Source organism: Aquarana catesbeiana, linkage group LG06, assembly GCF_042186555.1.
Source record: "Aquarana catesbeiana isolate 2022-GZ linkage group LG06, ASM4218655v1, whole genome shotgun sequence".
In the NCBI taxonomy this organism is placed as follows: Eukaryota; Metazoa; Chordata; class Amphibia; order Anura; family Ranidae; genus Aquarana; species Aquarana catesbeiana.
Window position 1 is genome coordinate 61,121,267 of NC_133329.1, and position 26,672 is coordinate 61,147,938.

Below are 26,672 nucleotides of genomic sequence, written 5' to 3' on the forward strand. Positions count from 1 at the left end.
AAGGGGGGCTTCACACACACCTGATTGGCTCCTGCAGCTTTGTTCTTGGTAAACAGCAGTAACTTTGAGAGCAGGATCTGATTGAGGAACATCCATTCCCAGATCTCCTCATGATTGACCAATGATGTCACTTCCTTGTTCACAGCTGTCATTCCTCGGCTACTGTAAGGTCCTTTAGTAGCCAAGGTAAAGGGCCACAGTGCCCGTAACCCCCTGAGTCTATCTGAGCAGCATAGGGCGCAGGTCTTGCCCTTTTTGCACCCCTCTCCTGCTGAAGCACCCGAGGCGACTGCCTCCACTGCTTGCCCCTCGGCCGCAGCGATCTTCTGCACTGCAGCTCATTCCACATTCATTATAAAATAATGCTCCATCTTACCTATATGGTCATTTTCCAAATTTTCATAATCTGGAATGTTGTCATCATCGCTGTCTGGAATAAAGGACACGGGAAAGAGTTTAACATACAGCAGATAGAGAAGCAGATCCTATCTGTCTCTTGGAAGGAAAGTAAGGAGCCTACAGGGGGTGGCGTTTTGAATGCCTGACTTGTATGGCTTGGGAACTGGTGTTCTCAGAACAGCAAAAAAAAACAATTTTCATTTTGGATAGAGTAAGGGAGGGTTATAAATCCTGTGGGGTTTTTTTTTTTTTTGCCATCTGTGTCCCATTGGGAAGATGTCCCTTCACTTCCTGTCCCATAGCCAAACAGCAAATGAGAGGAAATCCCTCCAAACTGAGGGAATCCCTGGTTATCACCAGAACTAATGTTCCCATTGGAAGATTTCCCCTCTATTACTGTTCTGGTAACAACCCAAAATTTGGCATTTTTTTTTTCTGCTACTCTTGGTGATAACAGTAAACCAGACAAATAGAGAGGGCGAATCTCCGTAACAGGGACACAGACAGCAATAAAAACTGACAAGTGTTCTAATCCATCTCCACTCTATCTAAAACTAAAGAGAAAAAGGTTTGCTTTCAGTTACAGTATACTTTAACCACTTCTTGGTAGAGAGTGACTAGGTGTCCAGGGAGCCGCACATCAAGTCAAGACCTGCTTTATAATAGTGATCCCCATGAGTAAGCTCCAGTGGGTGGAGTGAAACACATTGGGGGTGTGGCCTGGCAGGGGTCCAGGCTGAGACTTCCATTCACTATCATACAGCAGGTCTTGACTTGACACCTAGTCACACCCTACCATTGCCTGGAGCATAGACGAGCTCCCTTCCCGGCCAGCACTCTTAGTGGTTGGCACAGGACTTTATTCTCATCCAGCCTGAGCGGCTCACACACATATCCTTGGTTCGCATTACCACTTCTTGTCTAAGCTATAGCCAAAAGATGGCTACAGCGCGTTGATCCAGTTCTCTGAGGGCATCCATGGGTGTCCTCCCATAACCCCGCCCCCTGGGGCACGCATCCGGCTCGCTCTGTGAATGCTGTGTCCTTCGAACACAGCTGATCACAGAACGAGGTAAAGGGCCTATAACAGCGGCCCTTTACCATGTGATTAGCTGTGTCCAATCACTAGACATGTGCACTGCCAAAAAATTTGTTTGTTTTAGTTTCATTTGGTTTTTTTTTAGTTTTTCGGGTCATTCGTTGTGATCGCAATTCGTAAATTCGTACATTCATAAATTCGTACATTTATAAATTTGTACATTCATAAATTCGTAAATTCGTACATTCGGAAATGAGAAAATTCGGAAATTCGAAAATCCAAAAATCTGAAATAGTTACTAACTATTAAATTATAGGTATTGTAATTTCCTTTCAAATTTGGCTGTTAGTGAACGTAACGAATACAAATCTATAGGAAGTTACGAATTATCCGAAATAACGAATGCCACATCTAAACAAATGGAACGGAACAAATTAACAATAAATAATAATAATAAAAAGGTTTTATTATATATTATTGTTATTTATTATTATTAAATCATTACGTTCCATTCGTTTGGATACGGCATTCGTTATTTCGGTTAATTCGTAACTTTGGATAAATTTGTATTTGTTACGTTCACTAACAGCCAGGTTTCCAAATTTACAAATTTACTAATTTACGAATTTACAAATTTACGAATGTATGAATTTTCAAATGTGCGGATGTACGAATGTGCGAATGTACAAATTTATGAATGTACGAATTTACAAATTTACGAATATTCGGAAAAATTTGTAAAATGGGTTTTCATTCATTCGGATATTTCCGAATTAACGAATTTGTCGCAATTCGTTAAGAAACTAATTCGGAACTAAACGAATTACATATGTCTACCAATCACAGCTGATCACATGTAAACACACTTGCCGGTTATCGGCATTCCTTTCCTCACGTGCTGTCACAGTGTGAGGAGATGAGTTCTGGTAACCGGCAAGTGTGACAGGGGATATTTACACTAATAATCAGGGCACTGATCATCAGTGTCCTGATGATCAGTGCAGCCCCAACAGTGCCCATCAATGCAGCCTATCAGGGCCCATCAGTGCAGCCTATCAGGGCCTCCTCATCAGCGCACATCAGCGAAGGGGAAAAATTACTTCTTTGCAAAATTTTATAAAAGAAAACTAAGAAAAACATATTTTTTTTCAAAATTTTCAGTCTTTTTTCATTTGTTTAGCAAAAAGTAAAAAACCCAGTGTGATCAAATACCACCAAAAGAAAGCTCTATCTGTCTCAAAAAAAATATAAAAAAAATCTTATGGATACAGTGTTGCATGACCAGGCAATTGCCATCCAAAATGCGACAGCACTGAAAGCTGAAAATTGGCCTGGGCAGGAAGGGGGTGAAAGTGCCCGGTATTGAAGGGTTAAAGCAATGACAAAGTTACTGTCAAATAAACAGACCAATAGTGGAAATGCAAAAATCATTCTGGCCCCTAAGGGGTATATAGATACGAGATCTGAATAGGTTCAAGCATTGACAAATATTCTGAAAGGGCCCATTCACACCACAGCGAGTGCATTATGGTATGTACAACACATGCACGCTGGCGTGCATCTTAATTAATTATTTTTTTTTTTTATTTCAATAATACTATTATGTGCCACAGTGCTTTGTGATGCATTGCGGTGTTGTGCTGCACACAAAAGTGAAACATCTTCTACCTTCTTTTAGGAAACCTCAACGCAATGCAGCCCAACGCTGCTGGGGTGAATGGGCAGGAAGAATTGAGATTATTATAGAAGAGGCATGATTTGTTGGAGGGGGAGCAGATAGGGCAAAAGGTATCTCCACCATGACATAAAACTTACAGTGATGGGTGGAGCTGGGAGGTTTTACTGCTTCTTCCACGTTGACATACTCCAGGCTCTCTACGAATAGGGAAAAAAAAGAACAAAAGCCGTCACCGTCTCTGCCAAAGAAAGATGGAGTCAGCCTGGCTATTAGATTAGCATGAGAGCCAGGCCAACAGTATTTTCAAGGAGAAGTCAACATCCGCAGCCTCTGCCCATATAGGTTGTCTTTCAATCCAAAATATCCCACCAGATTGCTAGAAAGTTTGTACATTAAAATCTGATCCTTCTGTTTTACATATGGCAGAAGGTTGAAGCTGTCTACTGCGCTTGACATCTAATCAGGAACCTCAGGGGTAGGGACTTCTTTAGGCAGGGGAGGATCCCAGCCCTGGCCATGAAGTTCAGTCAAAGTCAGGGAATCCTACCCACTCTGTGGAGTTAAATTTTGCAGCAGAAGGAATAAGGATGTGGAGAAATGTTGCTGGTTACTGTTTAAAGACTCATCACTGGGTGGCTCACCAAATATAAATCAATGAGTAATTCAACACCCTCTTTAACTATAACATCAACTCTGTTTGGAGTGGACTTCTAAAAGGAAGCTCCGGGTAGTATACACCCTTCAGCCATAATTGTGTGACCGGTGACAGGTAAAGTCAATAACATTGATTATCCCGTTACGATGGCACCTGAAAGTGGGTGGGATATATGAGGCAGCAAGTGAACATGTTGTCCCTGAAGCTGTGTTGAAAGCAGAAAATATGGGCATTGCAGTTTTCTGTGTAAGGGACTGCATAGCCGCAGACTGGTCAGGGTGCCCATGCTGACCTGTGTCCACAGCCAAATGTGCCTACAATGGACATGTGAGCAGCAGAAGTGGACCACGGAGCAATGGAAGAAGGTGGCCTGGTCTGAGGGATCACATATTCTTTTTTACATCATGTGGATGGCTGGGTGCGTGTGCCTCACTTACCTGGGGAAGATAGTAAGCTGGCGGAGGCTGTGTGAAGCTTTGGGCAATGTTCTGCTGGGAAACCTTGGCTCTTGCCATTCATGTGGATGTTACTTTGACACTTTTACCACCTACCTAAACATTGTGGGTGGCCAAGTACACCCCTTAATGATGGCAGTGGCCTCTTTCAGCAGGTAATGCATGTGCCACACTGCAAAAACAGTTCAACAATGGTTTGAAGAACACAACAATGAGTTTGAGGTGTTGACCTGGCCTCCAGATTCTCCAGATCTCAATCTATCAAAGCATCTGTGCGATCTGTGGGAAAAACAAGTCGGATCCATGGAGGCCCCACTTGTGCATCTTACAGGACTTAAAGGATCCTTTACTGATGGCTTGGAGCCAGATACCACAGCATATCTTGAGCGGTCTAGTGGAGTCCATGCCTCAGTGGGTCAGGGCTGTTTAGTGGCAAAAAGGGGGACCTACTCAATAATTAGGTGGGTGGTCATAAAGTTGAGGCTGAACGGTGTAAACACTGAGATTACTGATTTGTCATTTGCTGGAGATGGTTCAATGGGTCAGAAGAAGTTAACTGAGCTACTGCCGAAACAAAAGAACGAGCCCACTGATAAACTGGTGAACCGAACAGTAAAGCACAACCACTGGACTCAAGTACTAAACAGCAAGCAGGCTGTATAGGTAAGGAAAACAATGATCTTATAGACATACTGTATTTATTTAAAAAAGAAGTCAGATTTATTTTTTTTATTGCAGTGTCCTGTTCCCCAGGGGTCATAGTACATGTAGAGAGATTGCCCCTCACTCCTGTCCAGCCTGACCTTGTTAAGTCACACAGGAAGTGAGGGGAACTCTCAGCAGCAACATAGATGGGAATATGTTTTTTTTTTTGTAGGATGATGATCATAATAATACTTTTTAATAGTGTTATTATTAGTGTTATTATTATTATTAGTAGTAGTAGTAGTAGTATTAATAATGATGGTGATGAGGGTAATAAGACAATCTTATTATAAATTATTATTATTTATAATAACGTGTTCGTAATTTTATTATTAATATCTTTGTTAATAATAATAAAACATTAATAATAATAATAATAATAATGATAATAATAATAATGATCACATAAAAGTATTACCTCTTGTTTTAGGGTACATGTGAAAGCAATCAGCTGAACTCCAGGCAGATAAAAGAAAAAAATAAATGTGGTTATGTCTTAAAATTGTTAAATTGTATATTTAGTCGAAAACTAAGAAGAAAGGGGAAGGCAAAGGACTGGAGAAGCTCACAGTGTGCAGTAAAATAAGCAATTTTAACACTGGAGAGGAACCTGTACAACTGTTATGCCACGTACACACGATCGGACATTCCGACAACAAAATCCATGGATTTATTTCCGACGGATGTTGGCTCAAACTTGTCTTGCCTACACGCGGTCGCACAAATGTTGTCGGAAATTTCGAACATCAAGAACGCGGCGACGTACAACACGTACGACGAGCCGAGAAAAAATGAAGTTCAATAGCCAGTGCGGCTCTTCTGCTTGATTCCGAGCATGCGTGGAACTTTGTGCAGTGGACACACGATCGGAATTTACGACAACGGATTTGGTCAGAAAATTTGAGAACCAGATCTCAAATTTTTGTTGTCGAAAATTCTGACAACAAATGTCCGATGGAGCCTACACACGGTCGGAGTTTCCGGCAACAAGCTCACATCGAACATTTGTTCAGAAATTCCGACTGTGTGTACGCGGCATAAGACTGCGGGGAAGGCTGGAGGTCAACTTTAATTATATGTATGGCATATATATTGTGAGGGGGTTAGCTCGGCAGCGGGTGTGTGTGACCCCCTGGATGGGTTCACCACACAAAATCAGGCACAGCAGACAGCGTTGCAGGTGAAAAAAAAAAAACGAAGGTGCGGTTTATTTATGCTATATGCAGTGAAAAATATAACAGCAAAACAAAAAGAAACATGAAAAGAAATCCTGGTCAGTTTGACCGCTTACTACACACGTAGATTCCCTATCTATCAACTGGGTGCAGCCTTGTGCTGCCCCAGTCCCTATCTCTCTTTTACAAGTTTGCCACACAGGCGTTAACTCACCGCATAGGACAGATATCACACTCCCCAGTCTACACACACAGAACTGGTTCCAGGATGGAGCATCTCCCTGAGCATTCTGGGTTTTTTGTATAGGTCTTAATGAGCCCATTAAAGGGGTTGTAAAGATAAAAATTTTTTCACCTTAATGCATTCTATGCATTAAGGTGAAAAAACTTTTGACAGTACCGCCGCCCCCAGCCCCCCCGTTTTACTTACCTGACGCCTCGAATCTTCGCTGCTCGTCCTCATTGCAGCTCAGCCTGGTCGCTGATTGGCTGCAGTGGATGGATTGAAAGCAGCGCAGCCATTGGCTCGCGCTGCTGTCAATCACATCCGATGACGCGGCGCGCCGGGGGGCGGGGCCGAGTGATACAGCGAGCGGCTATAGCCGCCGGCTGTATCACGGGAGCGCGCCCGCAAGCACTCACCACCATGCGAGGGAGCTCGCATTAAGGTGGTTAATGCTTGCGGGGAGGAGCTGAAACAGCCGCCGAGGGACCCCAGAAGACCAGGTTCGGGGCCACTCTGTGCAGAACGAGCTGCACAGTGAAGGTAAGTATAACATGTTTGTTATTTTAAATAAAAAAAAAATTACCTTTACAACCCCTTTAACTCTTCTCCTGCAGGACTCCCAGCACTCCCCCTAGTGGTATAAGTCAGCATAAAGCCTGAATCTAGGGCATGCATATTTTCCATCCATCTGGATGCAACCAGGTGATTTTACCTGCCTGCTGTCACTATATATATATATATATATATATATATATATATATATATATATATATAACACACAGTATTTTTGTACATTTTTATTTTGGTCTGTACTCCCTCACTTTCGGTCTGGTAAAACATTGTCAGTGGGATAGGAAGTGAAGGTAAATTTCTTTCTAATGGAGCTCCAGATAGCAGTAAAAATCTGAGTTTTCGGCTAAACACTTTAACAATTTTTTTAACAATTTTTCAGTGTGATATTTTTTTCTTATATCTGAGTTTGGCTCATTGCTTTCACATGTATACTTAAACAAAAGGTAATCCTTTTATGTGATCATTATTTCTAATATTATTATAATTATTTTGAACAATAACAATAATAGTAAAGATAACAATAATGCACACATATTATTAAACGTAATAATAATAATTTATAATAAAAATGTCTTATTACTATCATCACCATCATTGATAAGAATAATAATAAAAACACTAATAAAAATGATTATTATGCATCATCAATAATAATGATTTTTCTTTATTATCATTATTATCATTAATAATAATAATAATAACAACAACAATAATTAAAAAGGTATTATTATCATCATCATAAATAATATTAAATAATAATAGTAACAAAAAATCATTATAAATATTATTATTAATAATCATAATAATTTTAGCATTATAATTATTATTAACAATAATAATATTAATAATTACAATAACAGCAATAATAAAAATGATGTATTATTAGTATTAGTATTAATATTATCATCATCAATAATAATAGTAGTGACAACAATAATAAAAAAGTATTATCATAATCATCGATAATATTATTAATAATCATAATCATTGTAACATTATTAGTAATAATAATAATATTAATATTAATAATAACAATAATAGTATTAATAACAACAGCAATAATACAAATGATTATTTATTATCATCATCATCACATAAACCCCAGTCTTACTAAGTTGGGAACTTACCCTTAGAATCCCTCACGTTTACATAGTTGTTGTCGTCTGTCGCTTCTGAAAGAGGGTAAAATCTCTGTTACTTGGAAATTTAAATCAATATCTTCAGCCAGTCAGACACAGAGAAGTCCTGATATTAACTCCTTGGCCTTTTCACTAACCAGCTGTTGTGTTGAAGCCTATCTGAAAATGTATAATTGTATAAGGGCCTCATCGTCGCGTTTCCATACATTGTTCTAACGCATGTTATGTCGGAAGGCCATTCATTAGACCACCAAAAAATGTGCATGCATCATTTCTTGCAAGACAACACACCACAACGCACGGTAGAGTTATTGAGTAAGCCTGGAGACTCTCCATAGATACAGTGGAGGAGTGGACGTAGCCACCTAAGATCAGGAAGTGTGTTATTCACATGTGTCTCTGCATGTAGGAGAGCCTCATGGGTATCTAATGCTGACCCTCCCTTTCCCAGTCTGTGCAGGTGATGGCAGGATGCCACTATCATGACTTGGGTACTTATGATAACTCTACTTATAAAAAAAACAAAAAAACATTTTTTAAGTGACTATATATACTCCATTAGAAATATCTGCTAGGAGTTGCGTTTTAATGACAGTACGCTGACAATATGTGAACCAGTGTCTTATTTTGCTGCAAAAATCATTGGTGAGATGCAGAGAATGCTGATAAGCAGCAGGTATTTTACGTACCATTTGACTGGGGTGGAACTTCCACATTCATATAAATCACTGGAAAGACAAAAGCACGATTATTTGTGTTTCTTTCGTAAACTGAAATATGGAGATTAGCCTCCAAAACTATACTATATGGACAGCTGACCATCACACCTACTGTATATAAGCTGGTTGGATAACCCTTCCTGAAACCATGTCCGTAATATGGAGTTTAATATTACATCCTCCACTCTTCTAGGAAGGCTTTCCATAAGATTTTGGAGGGTGTCTGTAGGAATTTGAGCCCATCTGTGATGGTTGAATTTGGATGAGAAGACCTGGCTCATCATCAGCATTCCAACTCATCCCAAAGGTGTTCAGTAGCGTTGAGTTCAGGGCTCTTGTGGTGCACTGAGGGCAATTCACTAGCTACTGTACTTGTGAATTGTCTTGTCATTGTAAATAATCAAACAGAATACTTGCTTTTGGCCTGGATACAGGGGGGTGAGTTGTGTGTGCTGGAGTACAGATATCATTGGTGTGTGAGCAAAGAGTTTGTTAGGGCCTGGAAGAGAAAGCAAGGTGTGTGTTGGAGGTAAGGTCTTACTGGTGTGGAGCATGCTCTGTTTAGCTAAGGGTTCAGTGGGGCACCCAGGGTTCCCATGCTGCTTCAGGGAGATGTTGTGTCTTATTAGGAGAAAACTGGTCTTTCAGTTTTCTCCAAGATTAGTAAATCCTGGTGTGGGTCCTGGGTCCTAGAGACCTTGTAGAGTATTCTGTGGGATGGAGCAGTCAACACTTACTTGCTCCTTGTTTTGAAGGTGACCAGCACCTATTGATTTTGCAGGTGCGTATATGCCTTATGATTTAGGAGCTGAGTAGAGTTCAGAGCTCCACCCTCCTCACCAAATTGTCCTGCTGCCAGGGAGAAGGCTTCATCCCACCCAATGCTCTACAAAGTCTCGGAGCTCCAGGTCACATACCAGGATGTACTAATCTTGAAGATACTGAAAGGTCAGTCTTCTTCCAATGAGACACATTTCCAAGCCCCTCAACCTGCATGGCGGAGAACCCTGGATGCCACCACACCGCTGTGCTGTCAGGGAGCAGCAGGTGTATGCAGAGGAACTACAAGTGTTTTGTTTCTGACCTCTGACCTGCCTGGCCTGAGAGAAAAGTCAGACTCAAAAGACCTCATCCCTTTAAAACCGAAAACATAATTATTACACAGGTTCTGTGGCTGATTGGTGGTAATTAAACTCACTTAGTGCCTTATCTGCATTAAATTAGCCTCAGAACCTCTGTAAATAACATGTGCTCGGTTTTAAAGGGATGAGGTAGCAACACACCAGTGTGTGTGCATAAACCTACCACTCCACGGCAGAACAATGGTCTCCTGGGGAGGGAGAAACATCGAACTTTAGTCAGCTCTCATACCATAAGACTTGTACACATCTGAACAATCAATAGGTGCTGGTCACCATCAAAACATGGACCCAGGGTTGGAGGCTTCATCCCACTCAATACTCTCCAAAGCCTCTAGGCCCCAGGACGCTTTCCTGGAGAAAACTGAAAGGCCAGCTAAACATTCCAGAGCTTCTCAATCTGCATGGTTGAAAACCTTGGATGCCACCAAACCTTTATTACACCATGACACAGGGCAGCCTTGTCACAATACATATCCATGTGGTCATCTCTGCTTTTTGAAAAACTGTAAACTACCAAAAAGCAAATAAGTACTAATAATCATAAGTAAATAAAAGTTTAAACAGGAAGATTGAGTTGAGGCGATAATGGACTTTAATGGTACCATAGGGACATTTACGATACAAATTTAATATAAAAAGTTAAATTAATGATAATATAACAGCATGTATTAAAACAAATACATTGATAAAAATATAAGCTCTGTATGTTCGGAAACAAACACAGTGAGGGTGTGGTTATAAGAACTAATATTACCAATTCACCCTATAACAACTGTACATTGGCATGCTCGACAATGTTTCGTGCACACATTCACCGCTTCTTCAGGAGCTTTTTTTGCAAACATATGATGTTTTATTGAACAGAGGTTATACTTGTATATCATACTATAGGTAATGAAAAGAAAAGAAAAGAAAAAAAAAAACATTAATTATAATGCTACAGAAATACAAAATACATGATAACAACATTATACTCATATGCATGGTTTCACCCCCCCAAGACGCCCCCTCACCAAGAGCCAAATCAAAACGCAGCAGTCCAAAAGAGGAAAAGGTCCACCCGGGAGGACATGGAAGACCACAGGGAAGATGGAGTAACTTGTATTGGTTTTGATGGGATTATCTCTAGAGACCCTTATATGTGTGTGGAGTGGAGATAGAGAGACATATATGTGTGTGCGTTTATACATATATATGTATGGGTGCGCAGGTGTTTAGCTGCCCCAGTGGACTCTCAAGGTAAAGGCATGGGTATGCTTTCTACAATTTTGAATCATTGTGACTTACATATGTTACAGGTTATACGATTATTAGACATACAATCTTACAATCTCTCCTACAACTTTTCCTTCTTTTTATAGCACTTTTGATCTCTTCTGAAGCTCTACAATTTCCTTTAGAATTATACCATCAAAGAAGACGTATCTGACTGCTGCACCCCTTGTCATGGTGGGTGATTGACTAATAATAATTTATCATTATTATTGTACGTATTTTGGTGGTTTACTATATAATCCGCTATAATCACAATACTATCTATTAAATCCTTTTACCAGCTTACAAGTTACTCCACCTTCCCTGTGGTCTGTGTTGGCTTCCATGTCCCCTGGGGTGGACCTTGTCCTCTTTTGGACTGCTGCATTTCGATTTGGCTCTTGGTGAGGGTGCTTCTTGGGGGATGACACCATGCATATGAGTATAATGTTGTTACCATGCATTTTGTATTTCTGTAGCATAATGATTAATGTTTTTTTTCTTTCTTTAGCTATAGTATGACATATAACCTCTGTTCAATAAAACATCATATGTTTGCAAAAAAAGCTCCTGAAGAAGCGGAGAATGTGTCCGCGAAACATGTCGTCGAGTATGTCAATGTACAGTTGTTATAGGGCGAATTGGTAATATTAGTTCCTACAACCACACCCTCACTGTGTTTGTTTCTGAACATACAGCGCTTATATTTTTATCAATGTATTTGTTTTAATACATGCTGTTATATTATCAATAAATTTACTTTTTATATTAAATTTGTATCTTAAATGTCTCTATGGTACTATTAAAGTCCATTATAGCCTCACCTCAATCTTCCTATTCAAACTGACAGGACAAAGGTACTCCCTCTCCCATATTTTTTCTAAATCTTTCGGCACTCTAATCTTCTAAATAAAAGTGTAGTCATATGTACAAGCATGTAAAGGGATTTGTACCTGAGGACAGGCTCTCTCGGTTGACGAGGGTAGAAGGGGACTCCACCTCCACAGGCTTTGCACTGCTGATATCTGGAAGGACATCGCTGTTCAGACGCAAAAGAAAAGAAATAAAGTGTGTGAACAAAAACTGCCTATTACAGACTTTAAGTCTAAAGCCTCGTACACACGATCGGATTTACGACAGGGAATTGTGTGATGGCAGACTGTTGGCCTAAAATCCAACCGTTAGTACGCTCCATCAGACAATTGTTGTCCAACTTTCTGCCAACAAATGCTGGATGGCAGGCTAGTAAATTTTCGACGGACAACGGTCTGTTGTCAGATTCTCATACCGTGTGTACACAAGTCCGTCACACAAAAGTTGAAAGTACAAACACGCATGCTCGGAATTAATGCTCACCAAACACGACATTAGCAGAAGGTGCCCAAAGGGTGGCGCTCAAAAGTTGAAATTTCACGTAGTACGTCTATACGTTCGTGTTTGTTGTCCGACAATTGTGTGCCGTTAGTATGCAAGACAAGTCCCTGGCACACGCCCTTCGGACAATAGTCTGAAGCTCTGTTGGCCAATAATCCGATCGTGTGTATGAGGCTTAAGGGTCTGAATACATGGGATTAGGTGTGTGTCAGAACTCCCAATCCAATCCAAGGGGAATGCAGAAGAAGCTTGATGCAGCTTAGAAGGATGCCAACTGAAAGTCAGAATAAGATCAACGCAAGTCATAAAAGTCCATTGCACATCAGACTAAGGTCAAACGCAAGTCAGAATAAGGTCAAATGCAAGTCAGAATAAGGTCTAATGCAAGTCAGAATAAGGTCAACTGCAAGTCAGAATAAGGTCAAATGCAAGTCAGAATAAGGTCTAATGCAAGTCAGAATAAGGTCAACTGCAAGTTAAAACAAGGTTCAGACTAAGGTCAAATGCAAGTCAGAATAAGGTCAAATGCAAGTCAGAATAAGGTCTAATGCAAGTCAAAACAAGGTTCAGAATAAGGTCACATGCAAGTCAGAATAACGTCAACTGCAAGTCAAAACAAGGTCAGAATTAGGTCAAATGTAAAACAGAATAATGACAACTTCAAGCCAGAATAAGGTCAATGGCAAGCCAGAATACATTTAACTTCATGTCAGTATAAGTTCAAATGCAGAGGTCACAAGCACTTGTGAAGAAACTCAGATGGAACTCAGAAGTGTCTACAACTTATCTCAATTTACAATATGAATGCACCTGAAAGCACACTGCATCTACACAAGTCCAAATTTGTCTAGAGAGCCTTCATTTCCCCCGTAGCTACCAGTGTTTCCCATTTGCATGCTTACATTTGTAGTACCTCAGCCTCCCAAATTCATGTCTTAGTTACTTTAACTTTTAACTTTTTTATGTATTTATTTTTTCGTTTCCCACTGGAGGTTTAAAAAAGGAGCACGGAAACCCTTCTGCGAAAACACTGTGTGAGGGGGGTGTCCTTTGAAGGCCACAGAGCCTGAGCTTTACTGGAAATCTGTAGTGAGACAAATATAGAGCTACGCTTGCTGCATTGCACTTCCTCCCAAACCATGCTCCTTCTTTGGCTATTACACTAATCAATTGGCTTTAATAGTTTTTGACCCGCTTATGGAGAACAAAGCTGATGAAAATTTCAGGCTCAGTCAGAAGGTGACTCAGAAAGCACTTGGGGCATTGGATCAGCAAGACAGCCAGGCAAATGATCATTTTCATAGGACAGGACAATGATAGTTTTCTATGAAAACAAACTCTATGTAGCTTTTTCTTACATATAAGGTGGAGTATCCTTGTAGTCATTGGCGTAGTTAGGATAGTCATCATCATACTCATGGTCTTCATCATCAACCTCTTGGTTTTTAGGGGGTGAAAGCCCTATGAGGAAATATACAAATTTACATTAAGTTTATACCCTTTTGAAAGTGATGTTATATGTCTGTTTTTATAGGTGATCCACCCACTTGGGGTCCTCTTGGCTCACCCACTTTTGCAAGGATATAGGCAAGAACCTTAAGTAGCAATCCACGCCCGCATTCTCCACCATATGTGAGCTGGGAGCTAGTAGAAGGTATAATGCTCCCTGGGGTGAGCAAGCTTTTCAAGCACAGATACCAGCACAGTAATAACAAACAGTGGTGCGTTTATTGATGATATTTACAGGTGCTGTACGATGCTCCAAAAACAGTTCTTCAAAAAAAAAACTAATTTCAAAACCCTAGCCGCGTTCCGGCACTAACTACACAAAAGACATGACCTGTCCGCTCCCCAGGCTGCAGAGCACTGACTGTGTGTCCAGGTGAGGCTAAAGTTCCTGCAAGGGAATGCTGCAACACCTGGGGTGGATCAATGGTCCCGAAAGGTATATGAAAGTAGCCTAGGAGATGTGTAAATCTTGAACAGGACTTTTGCAGGCTACCTGAGAGACACTGTGATACTATATCCACTTCCCAACCATAGGACGTCCATGGACATCCTTGGGTTGAGGTGCTTATACCAGAATGATGCCTGCAGCTACAGGCATCATCCTGGTATCAAAATTTGAAGTCAGCGATTCCCTGTAAAGCAGAAGTGATTCAAGTGGCTCCTGTGGGCAACGGAAAGGGGACACCCCCTCCTGCCACCGCCGCCTTTCCTGGGCTCTTCCATCCAATCTCGGAGCCCAGGAGTGATGCAATCGGAGGCCATGGCTGCACTACACAGAGAGAGGGAGAGGAACTGAGATCTCTCCATAAAGAGGACTTGTCACAGCCCACGCTATCACAAGGGATGTTGTTCATCCCTTGTGATAGCAATAAACGTAATCCAAAAAAAATAAAGAGACAAAGTAAAAAAAAATAAAATAAAGAGAGTGTAAAAAAAAAGTTTTAAAATAGTTAGATAATAATTATAATAAACAAAATTAAAGCAATCTTGTCCCCCTGTGCTTACACGTAAATGCGAATGCAGTAAGTCCCACACCCATATGTAAACAGTGATCCCACCACACTTGTAAGGTATCATCGCAAACGTCAGAGAGAGAGAGAGAGAGAGAGCAATAATTCTAGCACCAGTCCTCCTGTGTAACTCTAAACTCATAACCTGTAAAGGCATTTAAAGCGATGCTTATAAAGAATTTTAAGTAACGTAGTTTGGCACCATTAAGCGGGACTACGCAATTTTAAAGTGTGACATGTTAGGTATCTACTTACTCACTGTAGCATCATCTTTTATATCTTACCAAAAAAATCGGTAATATATTCTGTTTGTGTGCACTAAAATTCATTCAAGTGCATTTTTTCCCCAAAAAATTGTGTTTTAGAAACCGCTGCGCAAATACCGTGTGACATAAAAAATTGCAACACCCACCATTTTACTCGCTAGGGCCTCTGCTAATATATATATATATATATATATATATATATATATATATATATATATATATATATATATATAATGTTTGCTTGTTCTAAGTAGTTTTCTATCAAAAAAAAAAGTAGATTATTACATGTATTTGAGAAGTGTCAGATTTGGCACAGTAAGGAAGTTGATGTGTATATATATATATATATATATATATATATATATATATATATATATATAAAATATGTGTGTGTGTCAGCTGATGACTTTCTCAGCACTCTTATCAGTTACATTGCTCTTGGCTATCTCTGAGGACTACAGAGCACCCCCCCTCTTATGCTATGGAGAAAGGTGTTCTGCTTACAACGCTGCTCCTCCATAGATACAATAAAGTAAAAGTAGCCACCCTAGGACAGAAAGTGGGTTACTGGCAGGATCAAAAAAAATTAAAACATAATGCAACCACCACATTTAAGGCTTGGTAAGCTGCAAAGATAAATTTTTGTCATATGTGTACTTTTTTTGTACGACTATTCTGCAGATTTTAGTTTTTTTTTTGTTTTTGTTTTTTTAAATAACTGTGTAAATGAACTAACAAATAAAAAAAAAAAATACAGTGATATGGGGTGTTTTGGATGATTCTTTGGAAAAAGTTGGAAATGATGGGGGAGGGGCACTTACCTGGAGAGATGGGCGCAGTGTCAAAAAGAGGTGGGAATTCTGCAACAAGAAAAAACAATGTCATCGAATTACAAAGAAATGGATATAATGCACAAATATGAATATGCCCCAACCCCATTAGTCGTAGTAGAGTCCCATCCTGACAAAACCATTTACTAAATATTTATCACTGTAGAAAAAAATGATTTATCACTGGAAAAAAAAATATATATCACACATTTAAAACCACCTGAATCCTCAGCCTATTTCATCCTCTTGAGTTCCAAAGCATTGTTTTTTGTTTTTTTTTTTTTGTTTTTTTCGTTTAAGCATTTGAAGTCTACGCTATTTATTACGACAGAAAGGACATAAATTTAGTAGTCGATTTGGATACAAATATTTTTATTTCCATTTTTTTAATTAGAAATAAATCATAAAAAAATAGAAGAAAAAGCATTTTATATTTTTTCCCAATGCAATGATTACATAATATGCTCATTCCTTTATATTTACCCCAAAATATATATAGTGAGTAGTACTAATTATGTTAAAGAGCTCTCAATGTCTACCTCAACTTATTATACATCCTTTATTAGGACAGATAGGGCTTTAATTGGGAAGCAAATTTGGATACATAATTTTATTTCTGCGTTTTTTGTTAGGAATTAATAGGAAAGAAAAAGCAAAAAAAACATATTTTTTGAATATTTTTAAAATAATTTTTATTAACACTTTTTCTTCAAAGATTAACATTTGAACTGTGGAGAATTTAACTTGAGAACATTTGATTTTGCCTAATTTGCACAGAAGAAATTTAGGTGTAGTATGAATAAACAGATACGTCATTTTTTGAAAAAAAATAAAAAAATCATTCTTATATCTAAACCCAAACCTTGTTTTGGAAGAGTAGGGGATGGTTGGAAACCTTCTCCCACAAGAGAGATTTACCACTCTGAATGGCTCAGTGTTCTATGTACAGGACTATGGCATATGTCAGAGCTATATAAAAGCATAAAAATAATAATAGAGTGTGACTGTGCTGACGACATTTCAATGTAAGCTCCTCTGGCGCATGGACTGTTCTGAATAGCTCAGTATTCTCTATATAGGACTGCGGTATGTGCCAGAGCTACAGTGCATCCGGAAAGTTTTCACAGCGCTTCCTTCACTTTTTCCACATTTTGTTATGTTACAGCCTTATTCCAAAATGGGTTAAATTCATTATTTTCCTCAAAGTTCTACAAACAATACCCCATAATGACAACGTGAAAAAAGTTTGTTTGAAATCTTTGCAAATTTATTAAAAATAAAAAACCAAAAAAATCCCATGTACATAAGTATTCAGCTCAAAATTGAGCTCAGGTGCCTCCTGTTTCCACTAATCATCCTTGAGATGTTTCTACAACTTGATTGGAGTCCACCTGTGGTAAATTCAGTTGATTGGACATTTGGAAAGGCACACACCTGTCTATATAAGGTCCTACAGTTAACAGTGCATGCCGGAGCACAAACCAAGCCATGAAGTCCTAGGAATTGTCTGTAGTGCTCCGAGACAGGATTGTATCGAGGCACAGATCTGGGGAAGGGTACAGAAACATTTCTGCAGCATTGAAGGTCCCAATGAGCACAGTGGCCTCCATCATCCGTAAATGGAGAAGTTTGGAACCACCAGTACTCTTCCTAGAGTGGGCCAAACTAAGGGATGGGGGGAGAAGGGCCTTAGTCAGGGAGGTGACCAAGAACCTGATGGTCACTCTGGCAGAGCTCCAGTGATTCTCTATGGAGAGAGGAGAACCTTCCAGAAGAACAACCAGGCCTGTATGGTAGAGTGGACAGACAGAAGCCACTCCTCAGTAAAAGGCACATGACGGCCCGCCTGGAGTTTGCCAAAAGGCACCTGAAGGTCTCTCAGACCATGAGAAACAAAATTCTCTGATCTGATGAAACAAAGATTGAATTCTTTGGCCTGATTGGCAAGCCTCGTGTCTGGAGGAAACCAGGCACCGCTCATCACCTGTGCAATAACATCCCTACAGTGAAGCATGGTGGTGGCAGCATCATGCTTTGGGGATGTTTTTCAGCGGCAGGAACTGGGAGACTAGTCAGAATCGAGGGAAAGATGATTGCAGCAATGTACAGAGACAACCTTGATGAAAACCTGCTCCAGAGAGCTCTGGACCTCAGACTGGGACGAAGGTTCATCTTCCAACAGGGCAACGACCCTAAGCACACAGCCAAGATAACAAAGGAGTGGCTACAGGACATCTTTGTGAATGTCCTTGATTGGCCCAGCCAGAGCCCAGACTTGAACCCAATTGAACATCTCTGGAGATATCTGAAAATGGCTGTGCACCGACGCTCCCCATCCAACCTGATGGAGCTTGAGAGGTCCTGCAAAAAAGAATGGGAGAAACTGCCCAAAAATAGATGTGCCAAGCTTGTAGCATCATACTGAACACATGAGGAGCAGACTGCCGTACTGGATGGAGCTACCCTGTTTGTCTCTGGCCCTTTACTGGAAAGCCATGGTGTGACGTTACCAGTTACTGAGTGTCAGGTTGCCATACAAGCTTACTAAAGCTTGCCGTCTGGTAAGCGTACAATTCATACGGTGGTGGATCTCCTCACATGTTGGTGTCTGTGTGATCGATTAACCTCATCTTTCACTTGTTTCGAATACTTTTGGATGTTTTTATTCACAGACTTTTCATTATTACACCTACATTTCTTATCGTTGGGACTAATTTTTTACCACTCTCTTATGGTTTTTGGCACTTATATTGCTAGTTTTGTAACATCTCTTTGGGTCCATCACGGATCCTTTGACCTTATTTATTTACTTATTTTCAATATATAATTTTCACTTTTTGTTTTTGTAGCGCTGCTCACGTTTTTTATATCACATACTCAATAAGACTTGAGGCTGTAATTGGTGCCAAAGGTGCTTCAACAAAGTATTGAGCAAAGGCTGTGAATACTTATGTACATGGGATTTTTGTATTTTTAATAAATTTGCAAAGATTTCAAACAAACTTCTTTCACGTTGTCATCATGGGGTATTCTTTGTAGAATTTTTTAGGAAAATAATGAATTTAATCAATTTTGGAATAAGGCTGTAACATAACAAAATATGGAAAAAGTGAAGCTCTGTCATTACTTTCCAAATACACTGTATATACATGTATAATAATAATAATAGTGTGTGACTTGGGGGGGGGGCATTAGAGTGTAAGCTCTTCTAGTGCAGAGACTGATGTGACTGTCTCAGTGTTCTCAGTACAGCACTAGGTATATAAATAGCTAAAATACATGTTCTGGTCTCATACACACCTTTAATATCTCTTCCCACTGAACTCCTACGGCTGTCAGGGGGGATGGGAGACCTCCTGTAGGCAGAAAATATAAACTTTTTATTAACATTCCCTTTAATTTCTGCTCCAAAGAAACCCCTTATTGGAAAACCAGAACCCCCCCCCCCCCCCTGAAAAACTCCCCCGCACACCTTATCTACAAAGCTTTATGATCATGATCACCTGTAAAGGTTAATTGGCTGAAGGAATAATATGACATATCAGCCTCCTCTCCACATAAATGCAAAAACTTAATTTCTTTCCTGGAGAAATTGTCTAGGGAGCAACATAATCTGATGGCACAGATGAAAACATGAAGGCATACTGGCATAAGTATGCTCATTAGCACCATCTAGTGGTTAAACTGTTCATGGTCAGGACAGACACACACTGGAGCAAGGGGCCATGGAGGAGGTGGATGCTTGGCCAAGGGGCCTGACACCTAGGGTTGCCACCGCATCCCTTTAAAACTGAACACATATTAATTACACAGGTTCTGTGGCTGATTAAGGTGGTATTTAAACTCACTTGGTGCTTTATCTGCATTAAATCAGCCTCAGAACCTGTGTACTTCATATGTGTTCGGTTTTAAAGGGATGAGGTGGCAACTCTACGTGCCAACCAATCCCCTGGCAAAAAGAGATAGACACACACTAAGGGGAGTGGTACCCCTGTCTCTTCACCCATGGGATGAGTACCATGCAGGCTCCTCCTAGTTGGGGGGCAGCCGGGGCATAAAAGGTTTAAAGGCTGAGCTCCCAGAAGCTTGAAAATCAAAATAAAAACTGTTCTAGTTGAAGAATATATAGAAACTGTTATGTTTAAGTGGAAATATGGTCTCTAGTACATTGAAAGTTTCCAGAGACACCTTACTGCTGAACTTTGCTCCTCACCTTTTACCTGCACACTATTGAGTTTATTTATAAAAAAAAAAAACAAAATTCATAGCCATCCAACTGGTTTAGTGCAAATGGGGCAAAATATTCTCAAATTTACTGCTACAGTTCAAATGTTACTCATTCATAAAAAAAATAGAGTGTCTCATAAAAATACCACATTATGGCCACTAGATGGAGCTGACAATCTAAGGAAATAAGTATTTCTTTTCTGTGATCCTAAGCTCCATCTAGTGTCAGTAATGCTGTATTGTGCTGTTCACTCAGCTTTTGGGAAAAAAAATAACATTCGATCTGTAGGGGAAATAACCCGAGAACATTCAATTTTGCGCCATTAGCACAGAACGAATATGCTAGCAGTTTCAGTGGACAAATAGCTATACATATTTTTATTTTTTTTATATAAAATAAAAACACATCTACAATTTGCATTTTATCAGCAAGCTTGCATAAATTTAACAAAGAGCTATACTTATTGTTGTTTGCATCTAAAACAGCTGCAAAGTATACCGCCTCAGTCATCTCAATACAAAATTAAATAGCGTTACGTACGGGACAATGAGGGACATTTCCTGGGTAGACATGACGGTGTGGGAGGTTGATGTTCGAGGCAAAACTGTGAAAGATCAAAGCAAATTAGAAAATCCTTAAAGTGGACCTGTCATTCATTTATTGAATAAAATTATAATATTAATCACTTTAATACCGGGCACTTTTATCCCCTTCCTGCCCAGGCCAATTTGTAGCTTTCAGCGCTGTCACACTTTGAATGACAATTGCGCGGTCATGCAACACTGTACACAAATGAAATTTTTATCATTTTTTTCACACAACTAGAGCTTTCTTTTGGTGGTATTTAATCGCCACTGTTTATTTTTTTATTTTTTGCTAAGTAAACAAAAAAAAGACAATATTTTGAAAAAAATTTAATTTTTTCTTCATTTCTGTTATAAAATTTTGCAAATAAAATATCTTTCTTAGGTAAAAAATGTATTCTGCTACATTTCTTTGGTGAAAATAACTCAAACAAATGTATATTATTTTAGTCTGTAGGAAAGTTATAATGTTCACAAACTATGGTATATATAGTATCTCACAAAAGTGAGTACACCCCTCACATTTTTGTAAATATTTTATTATATCTTTTCATGTGACAACACTGAAGAAATGACACTTTGCTACAATGTAAAGTAGTGAGTGTACAGCTTGTATAACAGTGTAAATTTGTTGTCCCCTCAAAATAACTCAACACACAGCCATTAATGTCTAAACCGCTGGCAACAAAAGTGAGTACACCCCTAAGTGAAAATGTCCAAATTGGGCCCAAAGTGTCAATACTTTGTGGGGCCACCATTATTTTCCAGCACTGCCTTAACCCTCTTGGGCATGGAGTTGCACCTTTGTCCCCCGCATGCCCCTGCACCTACATTATAATACCAGCAAACTGTTCTGAATTAGGGGAACCATCATATCTCTAGGAGAACTAATTATTATTTTTTGCTTTTAATCTGATTCCAGCATCACCGTCACTCCATCTGGGGTGCAGTGTGTGCCTGTTGCTGTCCGTTTCTCCCTTTTTTCCCCCTCTATGTGGGGGTAATATATGTGTGATCCCTCGCAAGGCATGTCTGGTCTATCACCCGCTTTCTGAGGAGTTGACCTATTATTGGGGAGGCACAAGACACAGGAGGGACCATACCTTCTTCATCATGAACACTTAAGCACCATCTGGAACTGTGTGATTGGTAATTATGCAATCTATGTAGATATACTGTGTTATATACATAAATCTATTAACGTTGAGTTCTATATTTTGTCTGATATATGCTTACATTTCTACAGCTGACAATTATCCTCTGAAGAAGACCCAGTTGGGGTCGAAACGCGTCAGAATTTTATTATTTATGATCTTGTTGTCCTAATACATTGTTATTGCACATTGTTCCCTATTACGGGCACTGTCCGCTGTGTTTTCTATCCTTTTTACCTTATATTTTACTCCAGTTCATGTGCTGACTTTTTAGGTCAGAATCCATTTGTTATATGCTACTTTTTGTACTAATAAAATCATGTTTTTTTACTTTGTACTTACTGGCTGCTTTAAAGCCCCGTTAGGGGGTTCTTCGTACAATTTCCTGAATGAATGAATGAATGAAAGATTTGTAGAGTGCTGCAAATGCGAACTGAATCGCCTCAAGGCGATGGGGTGTGCAGCCTCTCTGTCTGCACACATGTGAGTGTCTCTTGTTGATTATGTAGAAAAATACATATTTGGCCTAAACTGAAGAAGAAATTAGATTTTTTACTCTTTTTATTGGATATGTTTTATAGCAGAAAGTAAAAAAATATATATTTTTTTTTTTTTCAAAATTGTTGGTCTTTTTTTTGCTTATAATAATATAAAATAAAAACCGCAGAGGTGATCAAATACCACCAAAAGAAAGCTCTATTTGTGGGGGAAAAAAAGGACGTTGATTTTATTTGGGTACAGCGTCGCAATTGTCAGTTAAAGTAACGCAGTGCCGTATCGCAAACAATGGCCTGGTCAGGAAGGGGGGGGATTAAATCTTCCGGAGGACAAGTGGTTAATGTACAGTATGTCTTATCATTTAACCCTTAATATACAGTATTCCTTATCACTTAACCTCCCCCAACACTTAACCCTTGACAGTTGACATACAGTGAAGCCATAAGTAAATATTGGATACATACTTATGTTTCCCGATGGGCCCTTCATGACTATAAAACTTGATGAGGGGGGGTGGTACTGGACTCTAGAAAAAAAAAAGAAAGTGAATACAAATAAAAAGGCATGACCCCTAAAGTGACCCTTTTATAAGCCAGGGCAACCTAAACTGTAACAGTACACTTGCTGAGGTTACCTACAGTGAAAACGGCACTTCAAAACCATCAGCAGATCCAAAGATATAGGCAGCTAAAGTTACATGCTGATCTCAGTTTGACCTGTGAAGGTTGATGTTCACTCTGCCTCCCCAGCGTCACTATTGGTCCTTCAAATGTGATGAGCAAATTCAGACCAACAAGAAGGGAGGGGGTGGAGCCAATCATGACTTTGACCAAAAAAATGTAAGCTTAGCATATAAGTTCAGCTGCTAATGTTACTAGACTATTGATAACAGACCACTAAATGTCATCTTTGCTTATGCATTTTTTCATTATATGTTCGGATGGTATGGCCAAGGTTTGTGTCAGGTCTGATCCCATGTTGGCTCTCCAACTACAGCAACAGAAAGGGAAAAGGTAAAATTTACAAACTTGCTTGATTTGCTTGGAAAGATATAATATGTTCCAAACACACACGAGCGGACTTTCCGTCAGAGTAGACTCTGACGGTCTTTCCAACGGAGTTCCGCCAAAACGGACTTGCCTACACACGATCAACGATCACACCAAAGTCCATTCCTTTAGAACGTGATGACGTACGACGGGACTAGAAAAAGGAAGTTCAATAGCCAGTAGCCAATAGCTGCCCTTGCGTCGTTTTTTGGTCCGTCGGAAACAGCATACAGACGAACGGTTTTCTCGATAGGTATTGAGTCCGTCGGAAAGATTTGAAACATGTTCTATTTCTAGGTCCGTCAGAATTTTCTAAAGTAAAGGTCCGATGAAGTCCACACACGATCGGAAAGTCCGATGGAATGAGACCTTTTCTGCCGGAAAGTTCGTTCGTGTATATGCAGCATTACTGTATACCATGAATGGTCCACCTAAAAGTAATGTTTTGTTATGGCAGGCTGACCCTGGTCCACCAGAATTCCTGGTGTTTCTGCCATCCTTTGTGTGTTTTGCTGTTCTTTTTACATTCCTCATATATATATAAACTAAGTAAGAACCCAGCAGTGATGGTGGAAACCTCTCATAATGGGCACAACAGCTGTTCAGATCCGGGGACTCAGCACAGGGATGGTGGGAGCCCCTCATAATGGGCACAGCAGGTGTACAGACCTGGGAACTCAGCACAGGGATGGTGGGAGCCCCTCATAATGGGCACAACAGGTGTACAGGCCCAGGAACTCAGCACAGGGATGGTGGGAACCCCTCATAATGGGCACAACAGCTGTTCAGACCCGGGGACTCAGCACAGGGATGGTGGGCACCCCTCATAATGGGCACAGTAGGTGTACAGACCCGGGAACTCAGCACAGGGATGGTGGGAACCCTTGTAATGGGCACAGCCGGTGTACAGACCTGGGAACCGCTCACAGGGATGGTGAAAACCCTTATAATGGGCACAGTAGGTGCAAAGACCTTGGAATTCAGCATAGGAATGGTGGAAACCCTCATAATGGGCACAGCAGGTGTACAGACCCGGGAACTCAGCACAGGAATGGTGGAAACCCTCATAATGGGAACAGCAGGTGTACAGACTCAGGAACCCCTCACAGGGATGGTGGGAACCCCTCATAATGGGCACAGCAGGTGTACAGATCCAGGAACTCAGCACAGGGATGGAGGGAACCCCTCATAATGGGCACAACAGATGTACAAACCCGAAAACTCAGCACAGGGATGGTGGGAACCACTTAAAATGGGCACAGTAGATGTACAGACCTGGGAACTCAATACAGAGATGGTGGGCACCCCTCATAATAGGCACAGCAGGTGCTCAGGTGGGATCCATCATAAATTGCACAGCAGGTGTACAGACCCAGGCACTAAGCACAGCAATGGTGGAAACCCCTCATAATTGCCAGAGCAGGTGTACAGACCTGGGACCATTTTTTTTTTTTTTTTGCCGCAGGACAAATATAGTGTACGGAATCTTCAAAATGAGGAAGACTGCAAATTTGTAAGAGATTTCCTCTCATTTCCTGTTGTGTTTTTGGGACAGCGGGAGAGGTAAAATCCCCACAGTGGGAAAACAAAATAAAGACCTCAAAGGAGGAGGATCTAGTGCCGCCATTCTCAACTAGGGTTCCTCCAGAGGTTGCTAGGGGTTCCTTGAGCTGCAAGTGATTGAACTCCTATGTGATGATGCCTTCATAATTCCAGATCCAACGCCACTTGGCAAAGCCAGCAATATGACCCTAAAGATCTATCATTCTGACCAACACTGTAAAGGTTGCATTCTTTCTCCTTACTGGCAATGTAAGGGACATTTTTTCCCAATGACCCCTGATTTTAGTAGGTGTTTCTGTGATCTGAAAATTTGGAGGTTCCTCTAGGCCTAGGGTAACAAGGTTAAGAAAGGCTGATCTAATGCTTCTCCCTCTATAAATTGTCAGCGTATTGTTGGAGGAGGGGGGAATATCCACTTCTAGTGGTCAGAAGCAGTACTGCACCACTTTAGAAGATGCCCCTGACCAACTCTAAGATGTGCGCTAGGAAAGGGGTGTTTCGTCAGATATGGCGACCCATCACATTAGGCTACCCGCTGGAGTGCGCATGCGTGACGCCGCAATATGCGTTCCAACACTGTTGTAAGACACCACATTGCCACAGGGCCCCTCGCGGGCTCGCTTCGCTCGCCGCGCTTCTGGCATGGCTTCGCTTCGCTCTGCATAATTATAATCTGACTCTATGTCCACTTCGATGGTGGGGCTTCAACCTGGACTCAGGAGTGTGGCCACAAAATTCTGCGCAAGCGCAGATCGCCGGTGTTGCAACGCATATGGCAGCGTCCCGCATGCGCAGTCCAGCGGGTAGCCAAATGTGATTGGTCGCCATATGTGATGAAACACCGGGAATGTGCCCAGGAAAAGCACACAATCCACCATGTTCCTCTAGGGAAAATGCTCCTATTGATTTAAGCATTAACCTTTGTGACCTCCAGGTGGCGTTTACAAAAAATATCAAGCTTTATAGGGGCCGCCCTGCATCTAACAGGCAGTAGGAAAATACCACATTTGACCACTAGATGGGGCTAGGTTTTATAGGAATCTCCTATAATACTTATCTCTATCTAGAGGCCAAATGTGGTATTTTCATTTTAAATCAATTATTCACATTCAAACAGCACAGAATATGGCTTGTTTACATATTTTTTTAATTTTTTCATGTACACGCTTTTACTGGGCAAATGGCTATGCAATTTTTTTCATAAATCAGTTCCTTTAGAGTCCCCCAATCTGACAGGTGATAGATGAACTTACTTGTCATCGTAGTAACCGGTCTCCGTTATATGAACTGAAAGAGAGAGAACGTTATTAACCACTTCAGCCCCGGAAGGATTTACCCCCTTCCTGACCAGAGCACTTTTTCCAATTTGGCACTGCATCGCTTTAACTGCTAATTGCGCGGTCATGCAATGCTGTACCCAAACGAAATTTGCGTCCTTTTCTGCCCAC

The 26,672-nt window shown here is 40.4% G+C and overlaps 1 protein-coding gene across 1 annotated transcript in view; it reads right to left on the reverse strand.

Annotated features, from left to right (window-relative positions):
• The window catches only part of LOC141148526 (uncharacterized), a 62,172-nt gene that overhangs the window by 5,539 nt on the left and 29,961 nt on the right, over positions 1 to 26,672 (reverse strand). The window contains exons 3-13 of the mRNA XM_073636067.1: positions 26,478 to 26,511; positions 23,077 to 23,138; positions 20,917 to 20,980; positions 19,449 to 19,504; positions 16,140 to 16,178; positions 13,892 to 13,994; positions 12,113 to 12,198; positions 8,734 to 8,772; positions 8,033 to 8,077; positions 3,254 to 3,313; positions 377 to 430 (exon numbers count right to left, since the gene is read on the reverse strand). Coding sequence (XP_073492168.1) covers positions 377 to 430; positions 3,254 to 3,313; positions 8,033 to 8,077; positions 8,734 to 8,772; positions 12,113 to 12,198; positions 13,892 to 13,994; positions 16,140 to 16,178; positions 19,449 to 19,504; positions 20,917 to 20,980; positions 23,077 to 23,138; positions 26,478 to 26,511 — 642 coding nt within the window. The remainder of the gene's footprint in view (positions 1 to 376; positions 431 to 3,253; positions 3,314 to 8,032; positions 8,078 to 8,733; positions 8,773 to 12,112; positions 12,199 to 13,891; positions 13,995 to 16,139; positions 16,179 to 19,448; positions 19,505 to 20,916; positions 20,981 to 23,076; positions 23,139 to 26,477; positions 26,512 to 26,672) is intronic.